We start from the raw sequence: 23,396 nt of genomic DNA, 5'->3' as shown, positions 1-23,396 counted from the left end.
TACAGTGGGAAAAACTATAGATAATGCCTACCATAGATAGTGCCTAGTCAGTCCTCAGGCCATCGTCACATAGTGTTTGTGGATTAACTCTGTAGCGATGATTGTGGAAGTCAATTGTCAGTTCCTTTGCTAGTTCATACACAAAGCAGAGAGCCTACCAATTACATTCACCATCTGGTGATGGGAGATGACAGGCCTTGATTAACAATTCAAATTGGATCCAGACCCTCCTCCTGCAGTGCACTGCTGCATACCCAATAAGCCACTGGCTAAATTGTTCAACAGGCCTGCCTACCACAGGTTGCATTCACATCGCTGGCAGAAGGTGTAAGACTCCCCAACACTTTTTATGTGTATTTTCATGTTGGAGAGTTTGATAATGACAGACCCCCAAACTCCACACCGGAGGGTTTCAGGAGATCTGTACTACTTTGAAGAAGCAGTAATGAGCACAGATTTCCAGCGTTGAAAAAAGCATTAGCGTCAATAGCATAGTGCACGGAGTTCAACAACGTTGGACTTCCTAAATCCCTCTGTGAATAAAAGCTTTTTGCAAATATGGAAATTGAATTTTTTTACTTGATCAGCTGAAAAAGATGGCAAATTCCGTGAATTTAAAAATACATTCATTTCATCTAAACCAGTAGCTGCTTTGGACTTGTGGTATGTAGTTTGGGGTAAAATTTCTAAAGTGCTTAGTAGATTTGAGATTGTTGACAGAGCATAGTTTTAGAGCCAGTAGTAGTCTGATAGATCTGTCTCTATGCTTATAATTATCTCCGGATGCTTAAGAAGCAAAAAAAAGCTTTTGTCATGTGGATTAAATTTTCAGTTTGGAAGGAATCGAGACCTGCCCATCTGATGAATGTGTATTATATTATCACGGATCAAGAGTGTGGTTCTTTGTAAGACTCCCTGACATTTGTGAGTTTGTTGCAGATATGCACTGTGGTGTTACGTATTCAATGGAGAGGTCCAAATGTGATCATCTGGGCAGGTTAGTGTCCCATCAGCTTCAGGTGATTGATGGCTGCCTGATGCTGGTGAAGTCCTGAGACCTTGCCTTCTGCCATTCCCACAGATTGATCTAGATGTGACAATGACAGTCTGGCAGGAGAACACACACTCTGCAACATTTTTTCTGGGATAAAATATGGTCCATGAAAGGATGTCACTCCCACAGTATTGTGGTATTTCCATTAGGAAGTTCACACCTGGCTATTTCTGCCATTTACGGTAGTAGGTGAAGATTTGTGAAATACAAGAGCTACTTCTGTACTATTACTGTAAATAGTTGTCTAATCAATATGCAATAATAGTATTAGCATTTCCATAGAGATTAAATGAAGAGGAATTGTAGCAAATACAGTTAATCGTGAACAAAAAATGTTTCTGTCTAGTAAAATAGACAAGAATGCACCACATGCACAGTAAGCCAAATAAATTAATTAATTAATTAATTTCTGTAGAGATTATATTTTATATGACAATGTTGCTGATTCTGGAGAAAGTTATGTGTTTGTATTCATATACCAACGAGTGCTCCTAATGACAATAACGTGTAACTTTGGTACCCCAAACCGTAACGATTTTATCCAGCCCATTTCTGACTGTCATTTAGTATCCATATTGCTACTTACAGCTTGAAAATTTACACTGGAGTCCTGGGATGTGTTATTAATGGCCACGCTGATTTTAAATGACGTTCTCAAAGCATGAGTGGCACCACGCGGCCCCACTCTCTCTGGCTTGTCTTTCAACTCCATCTGTCTTCACTCTGTCCCACGCTGTCGCCACCCACAGAACACGTCAGTTCCATTAGACGCACGCTCACAGTGTCCACCCCCCCCCCGCGTTGCTTGTCAGTCATAAAAAAAAACCTCAACACCGTTATAATTCACAGTTCACTCATTGTCACCCCTAGGATGAATATGGCGGTTCAGTTCAGGGGTCAGACAGTAAAAGTCCTGCCGTGTATTTCTTCCACCCATTAACTCAACCAGCTGATTTCACTGATTAGTTCTACCGCCTGCCTGAAGTATTGTGCTAATTAGCAAATCTAGATGATTGGAATAAAATACTGGGGAGAAATTTTACTTTATGAACCTGGATTTTCCATCTCTGAATCATATTTAAGAGGAAGACTTTCTGAGGTAGCTGTAATTTTGCACTGGAGCGTACGAGTAATTGCAAGAGCAAGTGCAAGAGATCCTTATGGATGTGGGTGGCTGAGTGGTAAACTCACATTCTCAGGGCTTTCTCAGCTCATTCAGCTCATTCTTGTGGGTGGTTATCCCACAGCATTGGCTCCACTCACCGAAAGGCACCACACAGCCTCGACGCAGGGCAGCACAGAAGCTCCTTGCCAAAACCTTGAAAAGTGGGAAAGTGTCTCGCACTGCCGATGGCATGGAAAGACCGTTGTGGGATTCCTGTACGGATTCCGTCTCACTTCCTGGTGTGCTGATATGCTGACATGATCATTCATTTGAAGAGGGAAAAACATGTTTTTAAATTACAGGGTTATGGGGCTTACACAGAAACTAAATGTGTGTCTGCTGGGGACAAAATGAACTGGAGTGATCAAGAAATGCAATCACTTATTGCACTGCAGCCATTGGGTACATCTCATCATCAGGACTGTTACTTCAATTGACTGAAAAAGCATTGCCAGAAAAAATGCATGTAACATTTAAAACATTTGACTGTAGCCTGAGTCTGATTAAATTACTGAACGGTGGTTTCCCTTTATAGTTCTGCATTGGATAGTCATTTCTTCAAACCCTAGGGCCATAGTAAATATTTACATTATAAATAGGGCCACCAGTCTGTTTCCACCATGTGACCAGCAGGGATTTAAACCAATGGTTATCCTCCAAGGGGTCCCCATAGGCACCCCAACAGTACAGTCAACTGACTAATTGTACGATCAAGTTTCTAAATGAGACATTTATAAATAAACAATTAGTTGATCAATATGGGGAGAGTCAGGAAGGAAAGTGAACATGGATGGAAGTTTAAAATCTACCAAAAGCATGTTTTTGAGCCAGTGTTCCTCACTTCCGGTCCAGTTCCGGTCCTGTTGTCTTTCGTTGTTACTCAGAACTTGAGTAGCACAGCAGTTGATTACACAGTTAACTCTGGTCACTTGATTTGTTGGGTCTGAATTCATCGCTAATCTTAAGGAAAAACTAAAAACCAGCAGACTCTATGGCTCTCCAGGACCAGGGTTGAGTATTACATTAATTAAATGCATTCATATGAAGCAGAGGAGCCCAGTCTTATCCAAAAAGGGCTGGTGTGGCAGCAGGTTTTTGCTTTAGCCCAGCACTAAGACATCTGATTCTACTGAAAGACTCGACTGAAGACCATGATTAGTTAATTAGTTGAATCATGAATTTATTGTTTGTGCAAGTTAAATGTTATATAATTGCTCTCATTTTTAATGTGGGCAATTCCCTCTGCTTCTAAAAAAAATATGTCATGCCCATGTACAACATTTAAAAACACTGCAGCATGCAACAGTAGTAAGTAATCTAAATGAATTTAGCATGTGTGTGTTGCTTGCAAACACTGTTGTCAATCATCATCTCTGCTTAATTCGTGTCAATTACTTCATTAACCTAAATTATTGAGGTACTGCAAATGGGATAATTGTTTGACAGGGGGCTTGAAAGACAGACTATCGTGACCTGGGAGGATTGAAGTACAATGCAAGTAAACAAGGAGAGACAAACTGGTGGCCTTAACTGTAAGCATTGACATTCCTGGTAAGCTGTCAAGTTTGACAACTTCAAGATAAGATTTTAAATTACTTTGCATGAAAAAAAGGTTAGGATTGTCTCACTACATTAAAGCTCAAGTCTAAAATACCTTCTGGAGGTATCATTTAGTCAGTTGTGCTGGCCCTGTTGTGAAGAACTCCAGACCTCACAGAAAGCGGAGGAAGATGTATGGGAAAGGATCGGAGTGTCAGACAGAGACATTTCTCTTTCAGCTGGGCTGCATCGGTGCCAGGCTAAGACCACTTCATCCAGAAAAGCAAGATTTAAATCAACACACACACTGTCACTCTTTGTCCACGCTCCTGGTAGTCAGCCAGCGAGCTGGACTAAGAAGTTTAGAATATAAGGTTTTCTCTGTGTCTGTACTTCACACTGCATGGACAGTAGAACAGGTCTCCACCCTTTCATTGCTTTTTGAAATACCAATATGCAAAGTCAACCATGGCATATTTCCTGCAATGCTAATCTGGAAATATAAACTGCTTTATTATGGCGAAAAAACTTGTTTGGTGGCAAATTGCCTTTACCATTGTATGGATAATCTGATAATATAATTTCAGTTAATACCATTTATTTTTCCTGCCCTGTCCTATCTGTCCAATTGTTTCCACCCATGTGTAGACATAATATTCTGAAGTATACTAATACTACTTTATACTTTTAAATTTTTGAAGTATAATTACAGTTTATATAATTATAGGTTCGCTGAAGTACATCATTTTCTCACAAGGATGTGTGCACTCCTTGCCCATGGTATATGAAGAGGTTAAAACTCCGTAGAGGATGCGGCACGTAGGCTGATGTTGAAAAATATAATTAAGAGATTGGAGCAATAATATATAAAATTATATTAGATGCTGCATTTAAATCTAATTTCCCAGAACACTCACAATGAATACCCTCAAATCCCAGGGAAAAATCTCTCCTGGTGTTAATACTAACATAATGGACATCCTTAATTTAATACTGGTTTTCATTCAGCACTTTAGTCTACGTGTTTTAAGGTAAGCTGTAGCATGCAGGACATTTGGATAGGCACAGGATAATTTCTAATCTGCTACACCAATGAGAACAACCTGACCACTTCAGCTTATTGTACATTTCTATTGTCAATTAACTTTATATTTCACGCTGCTGAATGTTTGCGTATTGGTCAAATTCCTTTCATGAGCACATACAAATTCTTAAATTCACTGTGTTGATAATTCAGAAACTGTGGTGGCTAAAATGAGCTCCTGGTAACACAACACCAATACAGAATGGGGGTGGAGAGAGCAGAATCCTGGCATAAAACGTCTTCTGCACGCTTCTTGATGGTGCTTTTTCCTATCTACTTTGGCCTTGTGTGGTATTTTGTTCATTCTGCAGTGTTGAAAGTAGTGTATTATAATGACAAACACATTTACTAATAGCAAGGGAATACATTTGTTTACTCTTCAGGTATAGAATAAAATTTAAACAATCATGCTGCGTAAACAAGCTACCTGAATATTTCACATAGAGAATTCTGCCCTCTAATTTAATATATTTGTTCTAACAAATGACAAGATTTTATTGCAATCACAACATAGTATTTGTAAACAACACATAAAGAAGTGGATCAACATGGTAAACATTGATTATTTACAAAATGCTACCACCTGTGAGTCACACATGAACTATATTAATAAATAACTTCATTCCAGGAATTGTTTTTGGGTAATATAGATGGAGTTATACATTGGTAAAGCAAATATGCCTAAGGTATAGTGTAGTTGTGCAGTGTGAACTCCCCGAAGAAGGGGATTCCTGCAAAGGAGGACTGGAAATGCAGCATATTGTTAATGAACTGGTCTTGTCATTCAAAGATGGTAAGTTTTCCTCCAGTGTGGGACATTGGCATGAACCCATCAGCAAAGAAGCCTTTTTACCATTAAAATGACACCAAAAATATAAATGAATAGCCAATGTGTTTAAGTATGTTTGCTGGTAATATCTTTGGCATATACAGTAAATATTGTAAAATAGCAACATACTGAAGTTCCTTGTTAGCCAATTTTGGGTTTTACATCATCAATTTTCATGTCAGCCAAATAAAAGTGTTTTATTCCATTTATTTTATTATTTATTTTTCTGGGGGTTCAGGACAGACATTTTTCAGTCCTAAGAGGTCATAGGAAATTTACTGCCCTGCTAGAGTGACTGCAGCAAACACCTCATTACGATGGCTCCTTTGAGACAGGAAACTATGTAACATTGTTCTTTTTAAACTGTACATTTCTTGGCTATTTTACTGTGTGACAAACAGCTTTGGGTCGAAGTGCAAGTTCACCTTCTTAAAAAAAAAAGAATTGTGTTGCATAACACTTTTATTAAGTGTACTCAGTTTTCTGTTAATATAAAAAAATAAAGGTCAACATTTTGAGCATTACCTTTTAAACTCGCAATATATTACACTAGCACTGAGAAACTATAGCAAATAATATGACAAAGAATATAAAGAACTTGAATGCAGTTTTTATATTTTATTTACTAAGCTACTGTGCACATATTTCATTTTATTTATGAAAAGGCTGCAAAGCCAATTGCCTAGCTACACACCTTACTAACTTACTAGCTACTGGGGGCAACATAGCTCAGGAGGTACGTGTGGTTGCCTGGCAGTCGGAGGTTCAATCCTGTTCGATCCCCCGCCCTGGGCGTGTCGAAGTGTCCCTGAGCAAGACACCTAACCCCTAACTGCTCCCAACGAGCTGATTGGTACCTTGCATGGCAGCCTTTCACCGTTGGTGTGTGAGTGTGTGTGTGAATGGGTGAATAAGAGGCATCAATTGTAAAGCGCTATATAAATGCAGTCCATTTAAATTCAGTCCATTTACTAACTGTGAATGGTTGAAGGTGATATTGTATTAGCCTTTCCCTTGCTGCCAATCATGGTTACAGGTTAAAACATGCATATTAGTTAATACACTAATGATGCAATATGAAGGGTATCTATATGCTATCCATTGCCTTTCAGTGTTTGTCTGTGACGGACATGAATAAAAAAATATGTATTTTAAAATATTTTATTGCGAATAGAACAAGGCCATTCTACACATGTGAGGTAGTACACAGTACATATCACTAATTCAGGAAACCAGAAGAATGCATATCTTAAATTCTGCTAGGACTTAAATGAAACAGCTGCTGAACACTGTCACATAAATATGCAAATATAAGAGTATAGCATTCGTCCAATTTCAAGCAAAATACATATTTATTCTTAAAAACACCATTCCTATGGATACGTTGTTACAGTATAATACAAATTTATTATATGATAATTAACTGTCCAGAATGTTAGCAATGACAAAGCCACATGCTGGATATACGCAACTTGAGAATGACTTCTCTTTAGCATTGTACTTCCTGACCTGCAGGAGCATCAGCCAGTCTTCTGCAGAATCTGACTGTAATAGCAGTGAAATCTGTTCGGAAATACAACTTAGACTTAGCAGCATCCTTTCACTGTACTTTACTCATAAAAATATAAAAATAAAAACATAATGATATATTTCATAATATAAATTCCCACTGCTTAGCCTCATAAATCATTAAAACCTCAAACACATTTAAGCACCTTTCAGGGGCACCAGTAATATGAGCCTGACCTGAACATGTAGCCTTTGTGACAGGCTTCATCAATTACACATGACTGATGTAATGCATTCCTATATTTAAGTGCTAAGATTGACAATATTACTTATACACTGCCCATTTTATTGTATGCTACTGCATGCAGGAAGTTTGTAAGCAAGAAATATACCAAATATAACAGGGAAGACATTCTTATTTACAACAAATTATTGAAGATCCATGAAACATTTGACATAATTTTGACATGATGATTCCTTTTTGACGCAATGATTCTGCTGAAAATGAAGATTAATCAAGTTGGCTGTGCCCATGCCAGCGCTGTATCCAATGTCCACACATGTCAAGTTTCCTGTTCAGTTAACATTATCAGAATGATGACGGATGCCTTGTTTTCACTGCAGCCCAGGCGGAAAGGGACTGACAATAAGAACTGCAATTATTGCCCACCCAATGACAATTGCTGGGTTTATTACACAAGTCCTCTGCCTGTACTCAAATGACCCCGAATATTCTGAAAGCCTTGCCTCCAGGGGGATTCTGCAGGCTGGGAGGAAGAGGAATAATCAAAATCAGCTATGCGAAAAACATGTTCTAAACAATGAAGTAAAGCATTTCTTTTGAATGTCATTTAACACAAGTTGATGCAGAACAACGATAAAACTGAGCTTGCATATTTTTATTTTAATTATTGTTTTTTCAAGGGTTCATTGAGTTGAAAGACACGGGCATGGCTTAGTTTACTTCTTATCGAAAACAAACAAATACTCAAGTACTCAAGTTTTGAAAAATTGGACCATGCTGAAACATTCTATTGTACCTGATAGTGCTCAGGGACAGGGTGCTAATGTGGCACAGTGGTCTCTCTCTCTCTCTCTTTGGAGGTATTGTTTTTCTAATCAGCTTTTTTTCAGGTTATAAATTCATAAGCTTGCAGGAGTCAGGCAGCTCTTTCCCCACTACACCTCTGTTGGCCACGTGGGCTGACACTAAGCTAACCCTTTATTCACTGCCACTAAGCCTGCCAGCCAGCTCTGGTGAGCAGAGATTTAAAACCACCACCACTACCACCACCAGCATGCCAGCAGCTCCTACTTCTCTGAGCACTGATCTCCATCAGAAGACTTCATTCCATACCTTTCTGAGTATATCCCATTTTGATAAGAGGCAATGTATTGTCTTTTGTTGTCCACAGGCATCACATCCAACCAGCCACCTGATTGGCTCTCAAGGATGCCAGCATGGATTGCAGCTCGACATATACTGGATGTCTGAAAACACAGAGAGGAACAGAGATGTAAAAATTCACTGCAAATATGACGTACCTGCACGTTGATGGAATATATTTTTTAAAGACAAAAACATTAAAATAACCTATTGGAGCACCCACTAAACCACAGCATCTGAAATTTCTTTCAGCTGTATATTTTATTTTAAAGTTAAAATCATTACATCTAAATACACACTTTTGGGGTGGAATGCCATGGTCACAAATCACAGAAAGTTATAACACTTGGAAAAGAAAAATCAATGGGAGGTTTAACATTTAGAACCGAATCATGAGTTGTAAATCCAGTTCCAGTCACAAACGGTCACATGCTGTTTTCATTATTTACATCAACGAAGACTCAAGCTTTTTAAAGCCCCCTCCAACGTGTTCTGTTAGTTTAGAACAGCATTTCACACTGCATGAAATGATCTTGTATTGTTGCCCATCACTGAACCATACAGCAAGTTTAAACATCCATGTAACTTCACTGTTCTCTGCAGACATAACAGTCTACCAGCCAAGGCTGAAGTCCAGTGCAGTGATAGAACCCACCAAGCTGTTTTGGAACTTAGGTGACTGACAAACTTTCCAATACGGGTGCCCATGCTGAAATGAATTGCCACATTCACACTTTTTGAACAGTGACTGGTCTGGAGACAGAATATGCCGCTGTTAACATAATTAATTATTTTGTGAAAGTATTTTGCTAAACATGCTGACAACTCAGTTTGGCTCTTCTGGTTTTTTCGTTCGTTTATTTCTACTGTACTGTTGGTTTCTAGGATATGGATTTTCATGTATTCACATTATACTCAAGAATAACAAGAGGGCTACTCCAGTCTCTTCTGTGAATATTAAGTGTGAGCTGAAGTTGTAAGTGACATCTGAGCTGGATTGCTGTGTCTTGAAAAATACATACATAAATAAATAAATAAATAAATAAATAGTGCTGCGTGAAAAAGAAAATCCAATTAAAAGGCATGCCAATTCACTTACATCTGCATATGTTGATGTTCCAATAACCCTCGCAATGTCAGGGTTCTCTTGCATGCAGTTGCCGGGACAGTATATCCTGAAAGGAAACAAAGGGAGGCGCTGCAATACATGTACACTAGTATGACAGTTTGACATACTGCAGAGGTTTCCTCACTGGTGCCATTTACAGCTTTGCATTTTATTAATCAACCTGGAAAGCAGTTCAATGCAGCTGGATTTGAGTTCACCGACTTTTTCTAAGCGATAAAGAGCTGGTGAGGAGTCAGTTATGTGTTTACCTTGGACAGTGACTGGCAGGCTTTTGGTATGGACACAATTCTGCAACTGTAGTCTGACACGTGATAGCTTTTACTGAAAGAGAGGGAGTTGGCTATCAATATGCTGACTGTATTCAATGCGACACACTGAGTGACTAAGATTTAAATAGGACTCACCTGTCACTTTTGATACTGTAAATGCATTTGCACTCAGGTACTTTCTGTAGATGATAACAGCAAACACAAAAGCATTTAAATTCAGTGAATTAAATTAAATGATTAAACAATCAATAAAGTTGTATACAATGAAATTGGCCTATTGCAGATGAATATGCCCTTGGACTACATACAGTACACATGAATTAATATGTCAAATGTATCAATTTACCAATGCAAATACTGTACTGTATGTGGAAAAGATGCAAGACCTAAATGTTTGTCCTTTGCTTTTCCTTCAGAAAACACAGTCTAGCAAGTTACCATTGATGACTGCTGCCAAACAATGTTTCAGAAATAAAAAGCTAACAATTGTATTTCATTTCAAGACAAAAAGTCAACAGGATGCAGGCCACAGCCACCATTACCCTAAAGACTGAACTCCATTTTTGTTGGATTTGATGAAGTACTCCTTTCGGCCTTGTCTTGTGACATCCAGCCAGCCTCCTTCATTGTCAATTACTCCATAATGCAAACCGGCTCTGCAAATGCTCGATTGCTGTAAAAATATTAAAGGAAAAATCATATCGTCCTTTGCTGTCATCCATAAATCTCACTGATTGATTAATAACACGGCAAATGTAAAAAGAGGTTGTGCTCCCAATTCTCCTTGAGATAAGGCTACAGCACGTTACTCATTTTGATGAAACATTTATGGATGACATTAACCACCAAACATTCCAAATATCTCTGAACTTTCAATAAGCACTTCCCCTTGGAGCCTGTTCATGCTGTGTACTGGATCAGTGATGGATACAGAGTCTATGCACCATACATGTTCCTCTAAACTTAACTGAACTTAACTTAAAACGATTCAGCCGTGTCTGAAAAATATCATTTCAATACAAATATCCCTGAAGTCATCTTCCACCTCCCCAAAACTAAGCTTTGTCTGTTGAAGACAACAATGCCACAATAAAAGACAAAAGTAAAATGAGGTGCACCTGTAATGATGTGGAGAGTACTTACCATTTCATAATACACCGTGCCTATAACTTTCCCTTTAACACTGTCTAAGCATCCAGCTGGACATTCATACCTGTTCCAAAACAACATGAACTCATACAGTACTCAGGATATGTGTTCACAATTAATTAGTTAGCCTCGCTGAATGAATGACATGCACTAATAAAATCAATAATTACTTAAAATATTAACATTAAAATAACGTGCAGATTTATACAGTGTATAAGTGAGTGTTTGCAGTGTGTTTTTCTCACCTATTACAAGTTGTCCCTTTACATTTATCACGTAGCTTCGTCTCACATGTTACAAGCTGAGCTGGAAAAAAAAGAACAAAACAATCACTGATGGCCTTCAATGAAACACCAGTGGTGCATATCAGAATCACACAAAGGGATGTTTTGAACCATCTTTCAATATCGTGCCGTTGAGCAACAGACATGGGAGCATGGGGGGCTTTGCGAGCCAGCTCAGGAATTCCATCTAAAGAGTTCAGCATGGTCACAGCAGGGTTTCTCAGCTTTCAGCCTGGGCCCCCTTTCACCAGAGGAAGCAATTTCAAACCCACAAGCCTTTGCCTTCTCCAAAGTAAACATACACTGAGTAGATCACTATTAAAATAGAAGAAAACCTCCCTGCCAGCCAGATCGGCTCACAATATAAAATATAATACAAAAAACCTGCCATGCCAAATCAGTAACTTGACAGAAAGGGCCTGCGGAACCTCAACACACTTCTGTGCAAATAGAAAACACTTCCTTTGGTTAGCCGTGCTTTTTTTTTTCTTTGTCAACACTAGAGCCCATTGAAAACCTTCGTCCACTCTAGGCTTGGACTCGTTTTGAGAAATGGACACGGCTGGCTTCGGATACTTTGCCACTCCGTCTCCCTTTTGAGATGAAACGATAGCCTGTACAAATACATGGATTAAGTCTTACACATCTGCTGCGAGGTCACCACCTCGTTCTTCTCCAGGTCCTCATTAGGAGATGCGGTTGGGGCCTGAACCCTTGGTTCAGGTTCTGGCGTTCTTGGTACCTCAGGTTCAATGTAGTTGCTCTCTACTGTTTCCTCTCTTCTGTTTGTTGGGTAGGTTCTATCCACACCATCGTCTGGAAATTCAATCCAGCATGAAGAGTACAATTTTATGAAAGCAATGGAAAGCAGCTGGTTCCAATGGTTGAGAAACAGAAGGGACATTTGAGTTTTTTATAAAATGAAGTACACTAATAGGCAACCAGCAGAATTACATTGAAGCGGAAACAGAGGATATTCTCTTACTGTTACTGAGTCATACCTTTGTAGCAGAGGTTCTCCCTACAGACTCCACCATAGCTGGGAGGGCATGCAGAGCAGGGGGTGCCATGTTTGTATGGGGAATGTCCCCACCAATTGCCCCTATGCAGGTTCAAAGAAAAAATATACATATAATTACACCTGATACATAGGGCAGAACTTCGTAAGTCCATACACACACACACACGCACATGCACACTCATATTCACGCTCACACTTACACACACATACAGTATGCACACATATACATTACATCTAAGAAATATACTGGTCACTTACTTTGGTGAGTAATTGCAAACCAGGTAAATGGCTTTAGGCAAGACATGACCCCACACGTCCATGTTGTAACATAAGTTGACTGCACAACCAATCCGACTGCTGGTTGCCCAAACAAGCTATGCAAAATTATGAATAAGAAACAAAAGCTCAAATTATCTACCAATAGTTTGAAGGAAATGATCAAACATTAGGTACCAAGATCCTTCTCAGGGTAATAAAAAGTCTGATTTTGAAAATATACCATTAAAATGTACTACCTCTTTTTGCACAATACGAAACCATAATGTTATGTGATCCAATATTGTACTTGGGACTCCTTACAGAGGTAAATACACAGACTACACAAACAGAGTATACATCTAGATCAAGGCACTGTGATTTTCATTTACCTGTGTGTAATGAGTGCAGATTGGCCCAGAACAGCGGAAGGGACAGTGCGGATTACACTCTTGTGGGTATGGATAACTATAGTATTTCACTTCATTATACCAAGACTGAACATGAGATGTAGGGGGCCGGTATCTGGAATGAAAAATCAATTTTTGGGTATTTCATCTCTGACATCATTTTCATTAGACAGCTTCATTAATCAGAAACTCAACAAAAAATACATCAGGAGTTCATCATCTAAAGCTTCCAGTACTAACAAAAAGATGCAGTGTTTTGAGTTCATATTGTGTGGTGTGTGTTAGAACATTCGGTCCATCTTATTTGATCGTTTGGTCAAACTTTATTCGATTTGATTCTTCTATCATGGTGAACCAATTGGATAGGACACCACTTCTGCGAGCATGACTGGAATACTCTACCTTGGAAGTTAATACTTTAGAACAAACTCATGCAAGTATACGTAGATACGTAGAGATTTTAAAGAAATGCGTTCAATTCCTGGCACAAAATTTCCATTGACTTGGGTGTCAATGACCTAGAGCTGTGCAAAGCAACTTGGAAAAATCTGTGCGATAAGTTAATGTGCCCCCCTGCGGGATGAAGTGACATAACATGAAGAACATTTGTTTGTTTGGAGTTTGGAGTTTGTATTGAGTATACTGACAACAGTGTTCGGCAACATGTTCGCCGGTGGTTTGTTTTCGTGGTCATGGTGCTGTAAGGTGATTGGTTTTACATGGTATATTTGTTTTGACAGCCAACATACTTAATTGATACCTCATTCATGGACACAGAACACTAAAGATTTAAACTGGTAATCGCCGGCATCACACCTATTGCTGCAGTGAGTTTGTTATAGTTTCCAAACTGAGAATCATACACACCTGCCATAGTGCACCCCGAGATTCTGTCCAATATGAGGAAGAAGGCCTTCAGGGCCATGTTCCCACAAGCATGTTTCTGCCCAAGCTTCTGCAGAGCGCTCCAGCTCAGTATCCCAAACCTGCGTGTGGGATAAAATAATCCAAGTTTTGCAGACAGATTCATTTGATGCACTTCTTTACAATGATCCTTTAAGTCAAACTGGAGGGTATCTAGTCTAGTATCTAGTGAAGATTCATAGCCTGTGATCCCAACTGTGTGTCCAAATGACAGCTGTATGGCTGCACAGCTTCACAGAATCTGTACGCCTAAACTAATATTACTAAACAAATGGCTGGCACATTAATGTTTCTTGAATGATGCAGAATGTGCCTGGGTCAAAAGGCTAGTTTGGGCTGTTTCTAGTGTAATCAATGGATCGATCAACATAAAATTAGTGTAATTAGTCTGGGGTTCTTCTACATTCAATACGAAAAAGAATATTACAAAACCACTTGCTGCAGTTAGCCTATACGTCGCAGGACACGATGCTTGGAAGTCCAGACCTTACTTTAGATCTTTGTTTCCATTCCATTTTTAAGCCTTCTGTGAAACAACATGCTAGAATTCAACTCAGCCAATCCTCAAGTAAAACAATGAATTGTGGGTCAAATCAAGTTTATAAAATGGTCCATTAGGGTATTTCTGACTATGGACAAGAGAAATTGAATTACACACAAATTACATTTGTAGTGTCGTAAAATAGTGTTTGTTTAAAGAATAACATCAGAGTGTTTCTCCTGTGCTGGATTTTGGCTTATTTTCTCTGGAGATGATGGTAATTTTGAAAAAAAAAAAAATCCAACCACAACCTGCTGGCCTGTTGTAATTTTTTCCATATGCCTCTGGAAACCATTGTATTCCACTTGCTTTACTGTTATGCCCTCTCTTAGTTTGGTTCAGTTAGGGAGGAAAAAATACTTCCAGTTAGAGCACGGCAGGCTGTAACTACAGTTTGTGACATTGTTGGCCTGCATTTTATTTCTTTAACAAAAAATAAGGAAGTGGCACTTTCTTTTTGCTTTGAGAGATCTAGTGTATACAGTAAATGCACTTACATAAATGCATGTGAAACATGCAATCCGCAAGCTGGAAATATATGAACTAATCTGATGTGGTGGGCAGACCAGGACTTCAACCCAGGGGCCATAGATATTTTCAAATTCCAACCGACAGCCCCGTAAAATAGCTTAGTTCCCTGTTTTAGAAGTTAACCTGAAAATGCACATCTGGCAGTAGGGGGCTGGTTGGGTTGCAATTAAATTTTCCAATTCACTGTTTTTAAAATGATTTCTTGGAATGCTATTTAATAGTTTTGGCAAAACAGGGCATAGCAGCCATTTTAAACCTTCCAATATGCCCAGCTGTGCTTTGCCAAAATAAGCTTAAATCACCACAATGACTCAGTCAAGTAATTGTCAGCTAAACAAGACTGCTGATGCTAACAATTCTTTCACTGTATATTTTCCAAGCAAGTATTTTTGCTGTCAGTTTTTACCTGAATCCAATGATGATTGATGTGCAGTGAGGAAAATCAAAGAACATACAACATCATTACATTTTACATTAAATTAAATGTTTTTCTTGATCTATGAATCAATCACAAGGGTTAATGTTTTCTGCGTAGTATTCTGTTCCAAAATTGCTTTTCCACCAGTGCAGAGTAATCCAGGGATTTGCTTAAATTGAACACAAGAGCTCACATGAAACCCTCTGTAATGGCAATTGGAACACTAGATACAAACCTGCATAAACTACTTCTCTCAAAATGAACATTTTCTGTACAGAAATTCTTGCCAAATATGTCCGTTTCAATCAATGATCTGATTGAATTTATTCCTGTAGGTTTTATAGTTGTATCATATATGGATTGTACATTTTCTTGCTCTTGTTTAAATCAACAGGAGCCTGGTGCGAGCCTTCAGAAAAAGGATAAACAAGCATCTTCATGCATAAATCCCAGTTGCTCTGTGACCTGTTAAACTAATTCAACTATCTTAATTCAAATCCAACAGCCGTGCTTGCAATGAGAGCAGCCATCTTCCTATGCTGTAAAGAACCCACTTGTCAAAGTGCTGTAGCAACATCAAACTATTATTACTATTTTTCTTTACACAGCAATAACAGGGAAGGTTTCCTCCTCATAAATGACCTACTCAAACTCCCAGACCGGGTCTGGCTAATTCAGAGAACAGCCTACGTTGGAGAATGTAGTGCTCCAAAATACCTTCCACGTCATTTGCTCTGCATTGTTTATTTAGCTTAGCACCTCATTAGCAGTTGTTTTTGTCATCTGGCTACATTCCGCAGAAGTGCAAAAGGATATACTTCCCCCCTGAACTGAGCCTTCCTGTCGAGGGTCACGTACCAGAGAGAGGCTGCTGATGTGTGGACATGTTGACTATCCAGACACCCAAGTCCCTTTCCCACAGCGCTGACAAAAACCTGCTGTGTTCACTTGCACAATAATGTGGTATTTATTTATTTATTTACTTACTTACTTACTTATTGCTGTGTTGAAATATGTAGCCTTACCAAGAGCAGGACAATAATTGATAAACAACTAGGAATTAACAAAGCAATTGGCTTCAAAAGTGTCAACTTAGTGTATTTAAGCCAATGCAGTGCCAGGTTATATCTTCCAAGGCTACCCTTAACGATTCAATGTTCAACAACAGAAGTTATTGCAATGAGAGGAATGACCTGACTGTGTAATCTAAACCAAGAATTTGTCATTTAAGTCCTGTTACCAGGAGTTCTTAAAGGGCCAGGAAATTAATGAAATCTGTGAATTCTTCCCTGATTCGTTGTTTGTACTGTTTGCATTCACAAATGGCACAGGAATATTTTAAATGATTCTTGCAAAAAAAAAAAAAAAAAAAACCTAGAAAAGCCTGTGCTGAGATTGGCTTGCTTTCCCCCTTTGTTAATGGCAGGTTTTCAGTGGGAGAGGTCAGCTGGGTACAATGTACGTCATTAAAGTACTAAGATCTGTGAAATCCTTTCTACTTGTAAACGATGCTCTTGCCATGTTTGTGCAGGCAAACTAAGCCAGAATATGAATATTAATGATTGCAGGATACACGCCTACCCTGTCCTTATCTGCCGAGAAGGTCACAAAAATCCAATAGTGTTTCATAAAATGGGTTTATTAAAATTGGTTAATGGTTGTAATTGGTTTTAGAAATTTAAAGAAATATCAAGAAGACAATAAATTGTCAGTTCTGTGGAATATAACCACAATTGAGTGCTTCAAATGTGTTCCAATTATTGTAGTGTTCTTGTATATGCTGAAAAACAAGATAGAATCATTAGGATTGAATAACTGAGGTCTAATATGTGCTAGGACTGAACATGTCCATGATTTTGATCATCATTACGTATAGCAAATAGCCTTATGTTCTGTGAATTTCACAAGAGAAGTAAAACCACTGAAAAGTATTGATATTACACAGCACTGTGACCGCAGTTCAACACAGACATACCAGTAAATGCCTGGAGTAAAACTGCAAGTAGACACTAACCTTGCCTGACTCACCAGTGGTGTGTCCATTTTAATTAGTCATACCATAACCTGACATAACTTTCTTTATCTTTATTTGGTCATTCCACTTCCACTAAAAAAAATACACAATGCCCAAATGAATTCATTTGACCTGATCTGGACCATGGGGCTCATCTGTGTACATGAACAAGATTAGTGCCTTTACCGGATGAGCCACCCAGCAGCCCCCTTTAAATGCTATTTTATGAACACACTTAGTTAGTACTGCAATAGCCCTTCACCTCTGGAGGAATTTTAATTAACTTGATTCTAAATGTTTTCACGAAGTCCCACTTTGTAATGCTAGCTACAATAATAGCATAAAAGTCATATTTAGAACCAAAAATCCACAAATAGACATAGATTTCTTAGGTTAATGTGGTTGACATACTACTTTATTTCAGGATAGATAGTATAGAGCAGAGCTATAATTGCCAGTAGACTACCTGTGCTCCTGTTGATCCTATGCTTACTGTCCTAATATAGAACCAGTGGTTGTTACAATGACCACCATAGTTGCTGTATGTTTGTTAATAGAAGAAAAGTGACAAATAAGAATATATTTCAATTTTAATATTTAAACAGAAGTCCTAAAATGAATATTCTTATACTATTATTACTGGGGCTACATTCATTAACAACCAGATTCACCTAAAACTTGCAAAAATGTTTTTTTTTTCCTCCCATTTTCTCCCCAATTTTGTCCTTATACCAATTCCCCGTGTGTATCACAGTCTTGGTCGACAGACTCTGTCGGTCTGGGGAGGGTGTAGACTACCACGTGCCAGCCCCCGATACATGTGGAGTCCCCAGCTGCTTCTTTTCACCTGACATCCAGGAGTTTCACTTGCGTGTGGAGGTTCATGCTATCTCCCCCAGATCCCCTTCCTGCTGAACAGGCACCCCGACCAACCAGTAGGAGTCACCAATGCAACGATCAGGACTCATACCCTCACCAGCTTCCCACCCGCGAACAATGCCAATTGTGTTCGTAGGAACGTTTACCCAAGCCGGTGCTTATACCTCGACACTACCCAGATGGCCCTCGTATGGATTTTTTGATAATATCCTTTCACACTCCACCCCAACTGTGGTCATATATACCGGAACCTTGCTTAGTGATTATTTAGAGCACCAAAAGAAAACTAAAAAATACGTGTCACACATCTGGATAAGCACATGTGAACAATAAATGTAAAAATTTTATCATGGTCTAGCAACACCCCCAAAAGATACGCTACATTTAGGTGTTATGACAATATTTTGCATAGCTATAGACAAACAGCCATGACACACAGTTAGCATGATGTGCTGAATGTTAGATGTATTTGAAGATAGCATTTGAAAAATGTCTTTAATGTTCACACTGAACGCAGCCTTGGACCAAGAACAATTTTTTTAAATGCAAATTTTAACTTGCCCTTTGAGGTCTTTATATCAAACATTTTAATTTCCCAAACTGTATTCTTTAATAATAGCGATAAAATGCAAATTCCAGCCTGTCAGCATGCAGTTAAAGGAAAATCAATATATGAATTCATATGTTTTTAAGCACTTTACAAATGACTGATTTTATGTTGAGATGCTTTCCTTCACATGTGTTGGCTGAGAGGGAAGAGAAGATATGTACTAAGTAAATCTGATGCTCTTCCTTCATATCCTAATGTGACCCTCTTTTCTATCCACTCCTAACTTTTCCTCCAGTTCCCTACTTGCATACCTTTCCATATTTTCCCCAGGGGTACCCCTCAAGCTAAAAGAGTCAGCACGCTGTAATATGATCTGTATTAGTGGACATTTGCCGCATCAGCAGTTTTTTTTTCTTTTTCTGAAGCACGAAGCTGGCAGTATGAGAGACACTTCCTCTCTGAACTGCACGAAATAAAAGAACAACTCAGTTATATAATGACACGCCTCACCGATTATTCTAAGAATGTTTATTTAACTTTACATAAAATTTCTAACATTCTTCTAACTGTTCTCATATACAGTATCTGTTCTGCATGATCCTAGGGTGAAAATAATCACGTTGACTGATATTAATACAGTGTCTATCAATGACCCATCTTTACGATTTATGAGCATTGCTGAGAGATCTTTCTTGCTAGCATGTATTTCGGTCATGTTATTTTTTCCATATTAAAAGCAAAGATACAGATGTCCTCATTATAGCTATAATCTTTGCATGCAAGGAGAGCACCTGTTAAAACAAATGGTCTGGGATCACGTGCAACGTTTTCACGATAATGTTACAAACTGTTCCACACAAGGCAAAACAGAAGAGACTACACCAGGAACAAAAACATAATTCAGAAAGAAAAAAGTACTGAAGTTAAGTAAAAAGACATTGGGCTATTTTATACCCTGTTCTTACCATGTACTCCATATTTGAAGCCTGCGGATAGACTTGACCCCTGAGCTTATTATGCAAATCAAGGATGGCTTGCATGTCACTTTCAGCGATGGCCCTTTTCCCCCTCTGTTTGGAAGCCCACCATTCTCCATCTTCATCCATGTACTTTTCTAACATTGACTCCAAATGTGTAGAATTCGGGATAGCCATTGAGACAACTGTGCGGGATAAAAATAGCAGTGCCATCCCTCTCAGCCATTCCTGAGATGCACACTTCATGTTGAACGACTGTGTAAGTCCCCTGGTATCAACTCCCAGACAAGGTTTTTCTCTTTTTTTGAGTCTGTTGGGGGAAAATGCAGTGATTGGTCAGGGTGATAACGTACATTAAATTTGCTAAATAATTTATAATATTGTAAAAAATAAACCTGTGGCTTCAGAGGGGATACAGTCCTACGTTCATTTGTACACAGAATAGACATTACTATTATGCTGTAGTCTGTTTGTATCAAGCAGTGTCACTGTTTGTTCCCTGCCAGAAATTTTACAGCTTCATTTTACACTCCAGGTTATTTCATCCAGTGATGATGCTTTTCTTCCCATATGGACGTAATTACTTAATGAATCTAAGCCGAATGGGAAAAGCTGTTAACTGTTGTATTCATTTACACCGTGTAGCCTACTATTCTATCGGGATAATCAAAACTAAAACAGACACCGCTGAGAAAGAACATCACTTGCAAACAGCATTAGCCAATATTACTGCAGCTTTGGACTGCAATTCGTAATTTATCTAAAATACTACTTGCAATTACAGTACAATCACTTAGCAGATGCAGTTATACAGAACGGCAGAACTGGGAATGTCAGTGTTAGACTAGGATATGCAGAAGTGCCATAGGCTACCATCAAGAAGGCACGAAAGGCCCATTTTAAATCAATAAGTAATGTTAACTTTACAAAAAAAAAATGTATTTAAAAAATAAAATATAAATGATAATAAAAACAGCATCAGAGGAGAATATATGTTGAAAACTTGCAAAACCGACAAGCTTTACAAAACGCATTCTTGCTAGGCTACTAATCTTAAAACTTAAAGCTTTCTGAAATGTGTTTCATAATAATCACAGTTTATGAAATATACTACCACACCGTGACAAACACCGTGAAAACAAACCAAACTTAAAGCTGGAAATTATTTGATAATTGATGTGTGGGTGAAAAAAATAGCAACTGGCACGATAGAGTATAGCTTCTGGATATTTGCTTTATTACTAGTACTGCACATTACAGAATCGAGGTTATGAAATGGGCGTTTCTGGGTTACGCTTGCAAAGTATAGGCTATTTCACAATTGATGAAATTTAGCTGAAAGATTGTGCACATATAGTTTATTTTAACAGAATGGCATAGCCTACTCCTAAACAATATGTGCAGGCAGTAGTTTGCAGTGCCTGGTCACAATGGTGATGCTAGAGGTTTTCATCCGGATAGTTGCCATTTTCATTTTCCACAGAATGAGAATCAGGAAAATATTCATTACCTTTCACCTCGGTCGTGGAGAAAACCGTGTTTTTGCTGCACCTTTATCAATGAAGGCATACAATGCTGTGCTCCTGCCGTAATAGTCTGCACGTATGCAAGATAAATTCTTCAAAACTGAATGGCATAAACTTCTATGCACCTAGGAATTTATATTCTTCACTCAATTCCTGTACAACCTCAAGCTATGATATACACTTCCACACACTCCACGTGTCCTGTAAAAGTTCGCTGAATTATTCAGTGGTCTCGCGCAGAAAACCACATCTCATAGAAGCTCAAGTACATGTTTTACTTTTATCCTAAATTTGGATTTTGTGACGCGTGAACGTTTTTGACCACTCCTCTCCCAAGTCATGCTTGGTTTATTCTACCGGTCAGGTTTCACTATTGGGGACAACCCACTGGCTCCCGTCTGGGGTAACCAACGCAAACCATGGAGTGCCATGGTGACATTAAATGAACCTTTTTCTGAACTCTTTCTTTAGCAAGTTTACTTGTCTTATGTCATACTCGAAGCAAATTTATTTCGTGTTTCATAGTTGCGTTTGGGGCTTTGTTGTCTAGTGATTCAAAGTGATTTGAGTTTTGTATGTCTTCTGTTGGTTAAAATAATGGCATTTTGGTTGTCACATACAGACTTGGGCTACAGCACAAGTCCCCCAATCGCCTGTCTTTTAGCAGAGGTCCATGATGCTGCCAAATAGCCTTTGAAGTAGAACTGAACTTTGAAGTAGAAAGTGATTTGGTCAGTGCATTCAGTCAGTGCCCAGTGTCATCAAGGCTGTTTGTTATCTCTGCCAACTCTAGAGTAAGATTTGGCCCTGGTCTTTGCCATGCTCATAGCCAGCTGGAAGAATTCAGCAGTGACTTGTTATGTTGCCATGCTGCAGAAAAAAAAGAAAAAGAAAAAAGAAAAAACTTTGAGATATGCAAGGACACGTCAGTTAGTGTTTTTAATACGTCAGCAGAGCTTCAAGAGCCTTGCATGCCACCTCCCTTTCTGTTGAGTTACTCAAAAAACATTTCAATCTTTCCTCAGTGTTCTTCAGATATGGATGTTCTGTTTTGTCCTACCTGTATCAAAGATTGACTATGACACCCAGACAACACAGCAGCAGCCTGTGTGACACCTAATACCTCTTGGGAAGTTCTCTGGTTTGACACTAATGTTTCATTGCTGATATTGTCGAGAGGAATTATCAAAGTTATCCTTCTTTCATAGAATGTACTGTTGGGTTTTGGTTTCATAAGATTATGCCCAGCGAGGAACTGCAATACATGACACATTAATCAATGAATTATGTCAATGTAAAATAAAGTGGTGCATTTTTACATATTAAAATAGCCACTAATGTCTCACATTAATATTAAAATATGCTAAATATTGTGATCTCTGCCACCCCTGGTGGGAATTGGTATTTTCTCGAGAAAATAGCAAAATATTAGCTATATAGCACACAATTCCCTTTCCATTAAGTCCTAATAAAAGACAATGGTTGGTAGCTGTTTGTACTGTAGCAATCTATTTTTTTAATGTTTATTATTAAGGTTTTCTTGAGGAAAGTGCTTATGTGAATAGAATAGAGTATATAATCCCAAAACTAAAAAGCAATACAACTTAAATGAATTTACTATTCCAGTTCTCTATCTCCAAAGCCAGAAACTTATAGAGAAACTTAACTCCCCCCCCGACTGGAGTTAACTACACTGGAAAACCTATGAGTCAAGGCCAGATGCCTTCTCTAGGTCACGGACTCAGAGACCCAACCACAGCCATTAAAGTACTGTACTCCTCCACGTGGGCAGTGAAGGCAAGCTGAGTGCTGCAGCTGAAACACCAACCACCATTGTAAGTTAAATCCACCAGGGACAATACTGTAATTCAAGATGATTTCTGTTGTTGCTGCTCTACAGTCAAGTTTTGTATATTATACAAATATATAAACTAAAATATTACAGATGGTTC

The 23,396-nt window shown here is 38.6% G+C and overlaps 1 protein-coding gene across 1 annotated transcript; it reads right to left on the bottom strand.

The window, feature by feature from the left end:
• Positions 1-6,818: 6,818 nt before the first annotated feature.
• Positions 6,819-21,754, bottom strand: crispld1a (cysteine-rich secretory protein LCCL domain containing 1a). The gene is made up of 15 exons (XM_064333118.1): positions 21,429-21,754; positions 19,907-20,228; positions 13,952-14,070; positions 13,067-13,199; positions 12,678-12,793; positions 12,400-12,500; positions 12,041-12,214; positions 11,360-11,420; positions 11,109-11,178; positions 10,508-10,638; positions 10,101-10,144; positions 9,945-10,017; positions 9,667-9,742; positions 8,538-8,671; positions 6,819-7,947 (listed from the first exon to the last, which is right to left on the bottom strand). The coding sequence occupies exons 1-15, from the start codon at positions 21,485-21,487 to the stop codon at positions 7,896-7,898; spliced, it is 1,665 nt and encodes a 554-aa protein (XP_064189188.1). The 5' UTR covers positions 21,488-21,754; the 3' UTR covers positions 6,819-7,895.
• Positions 21,755-23,396: the final 1,642 nt, after the last annotated feature.

The sequence above is a fragment of the Anguilla rostrata genome, chromosome 4 (genome assembly GCF_018555375.3).
Source record: "Anguilla rostrata isolate EN2019 chromosome 4, ASM1855537v3, whole genome shotgun sequence".
NCBI classification, from domain to species: Eukaryota; Metazoa; Chordata; class Actinopteri; order Anguilliformes; family Anguillidae; genus Anguilla; species Anguilla rostrata.
Note: the sequence above shows the minus strand (reverse complement) of the source record. Positions and strands in the feature narration are given on the sequence as shown.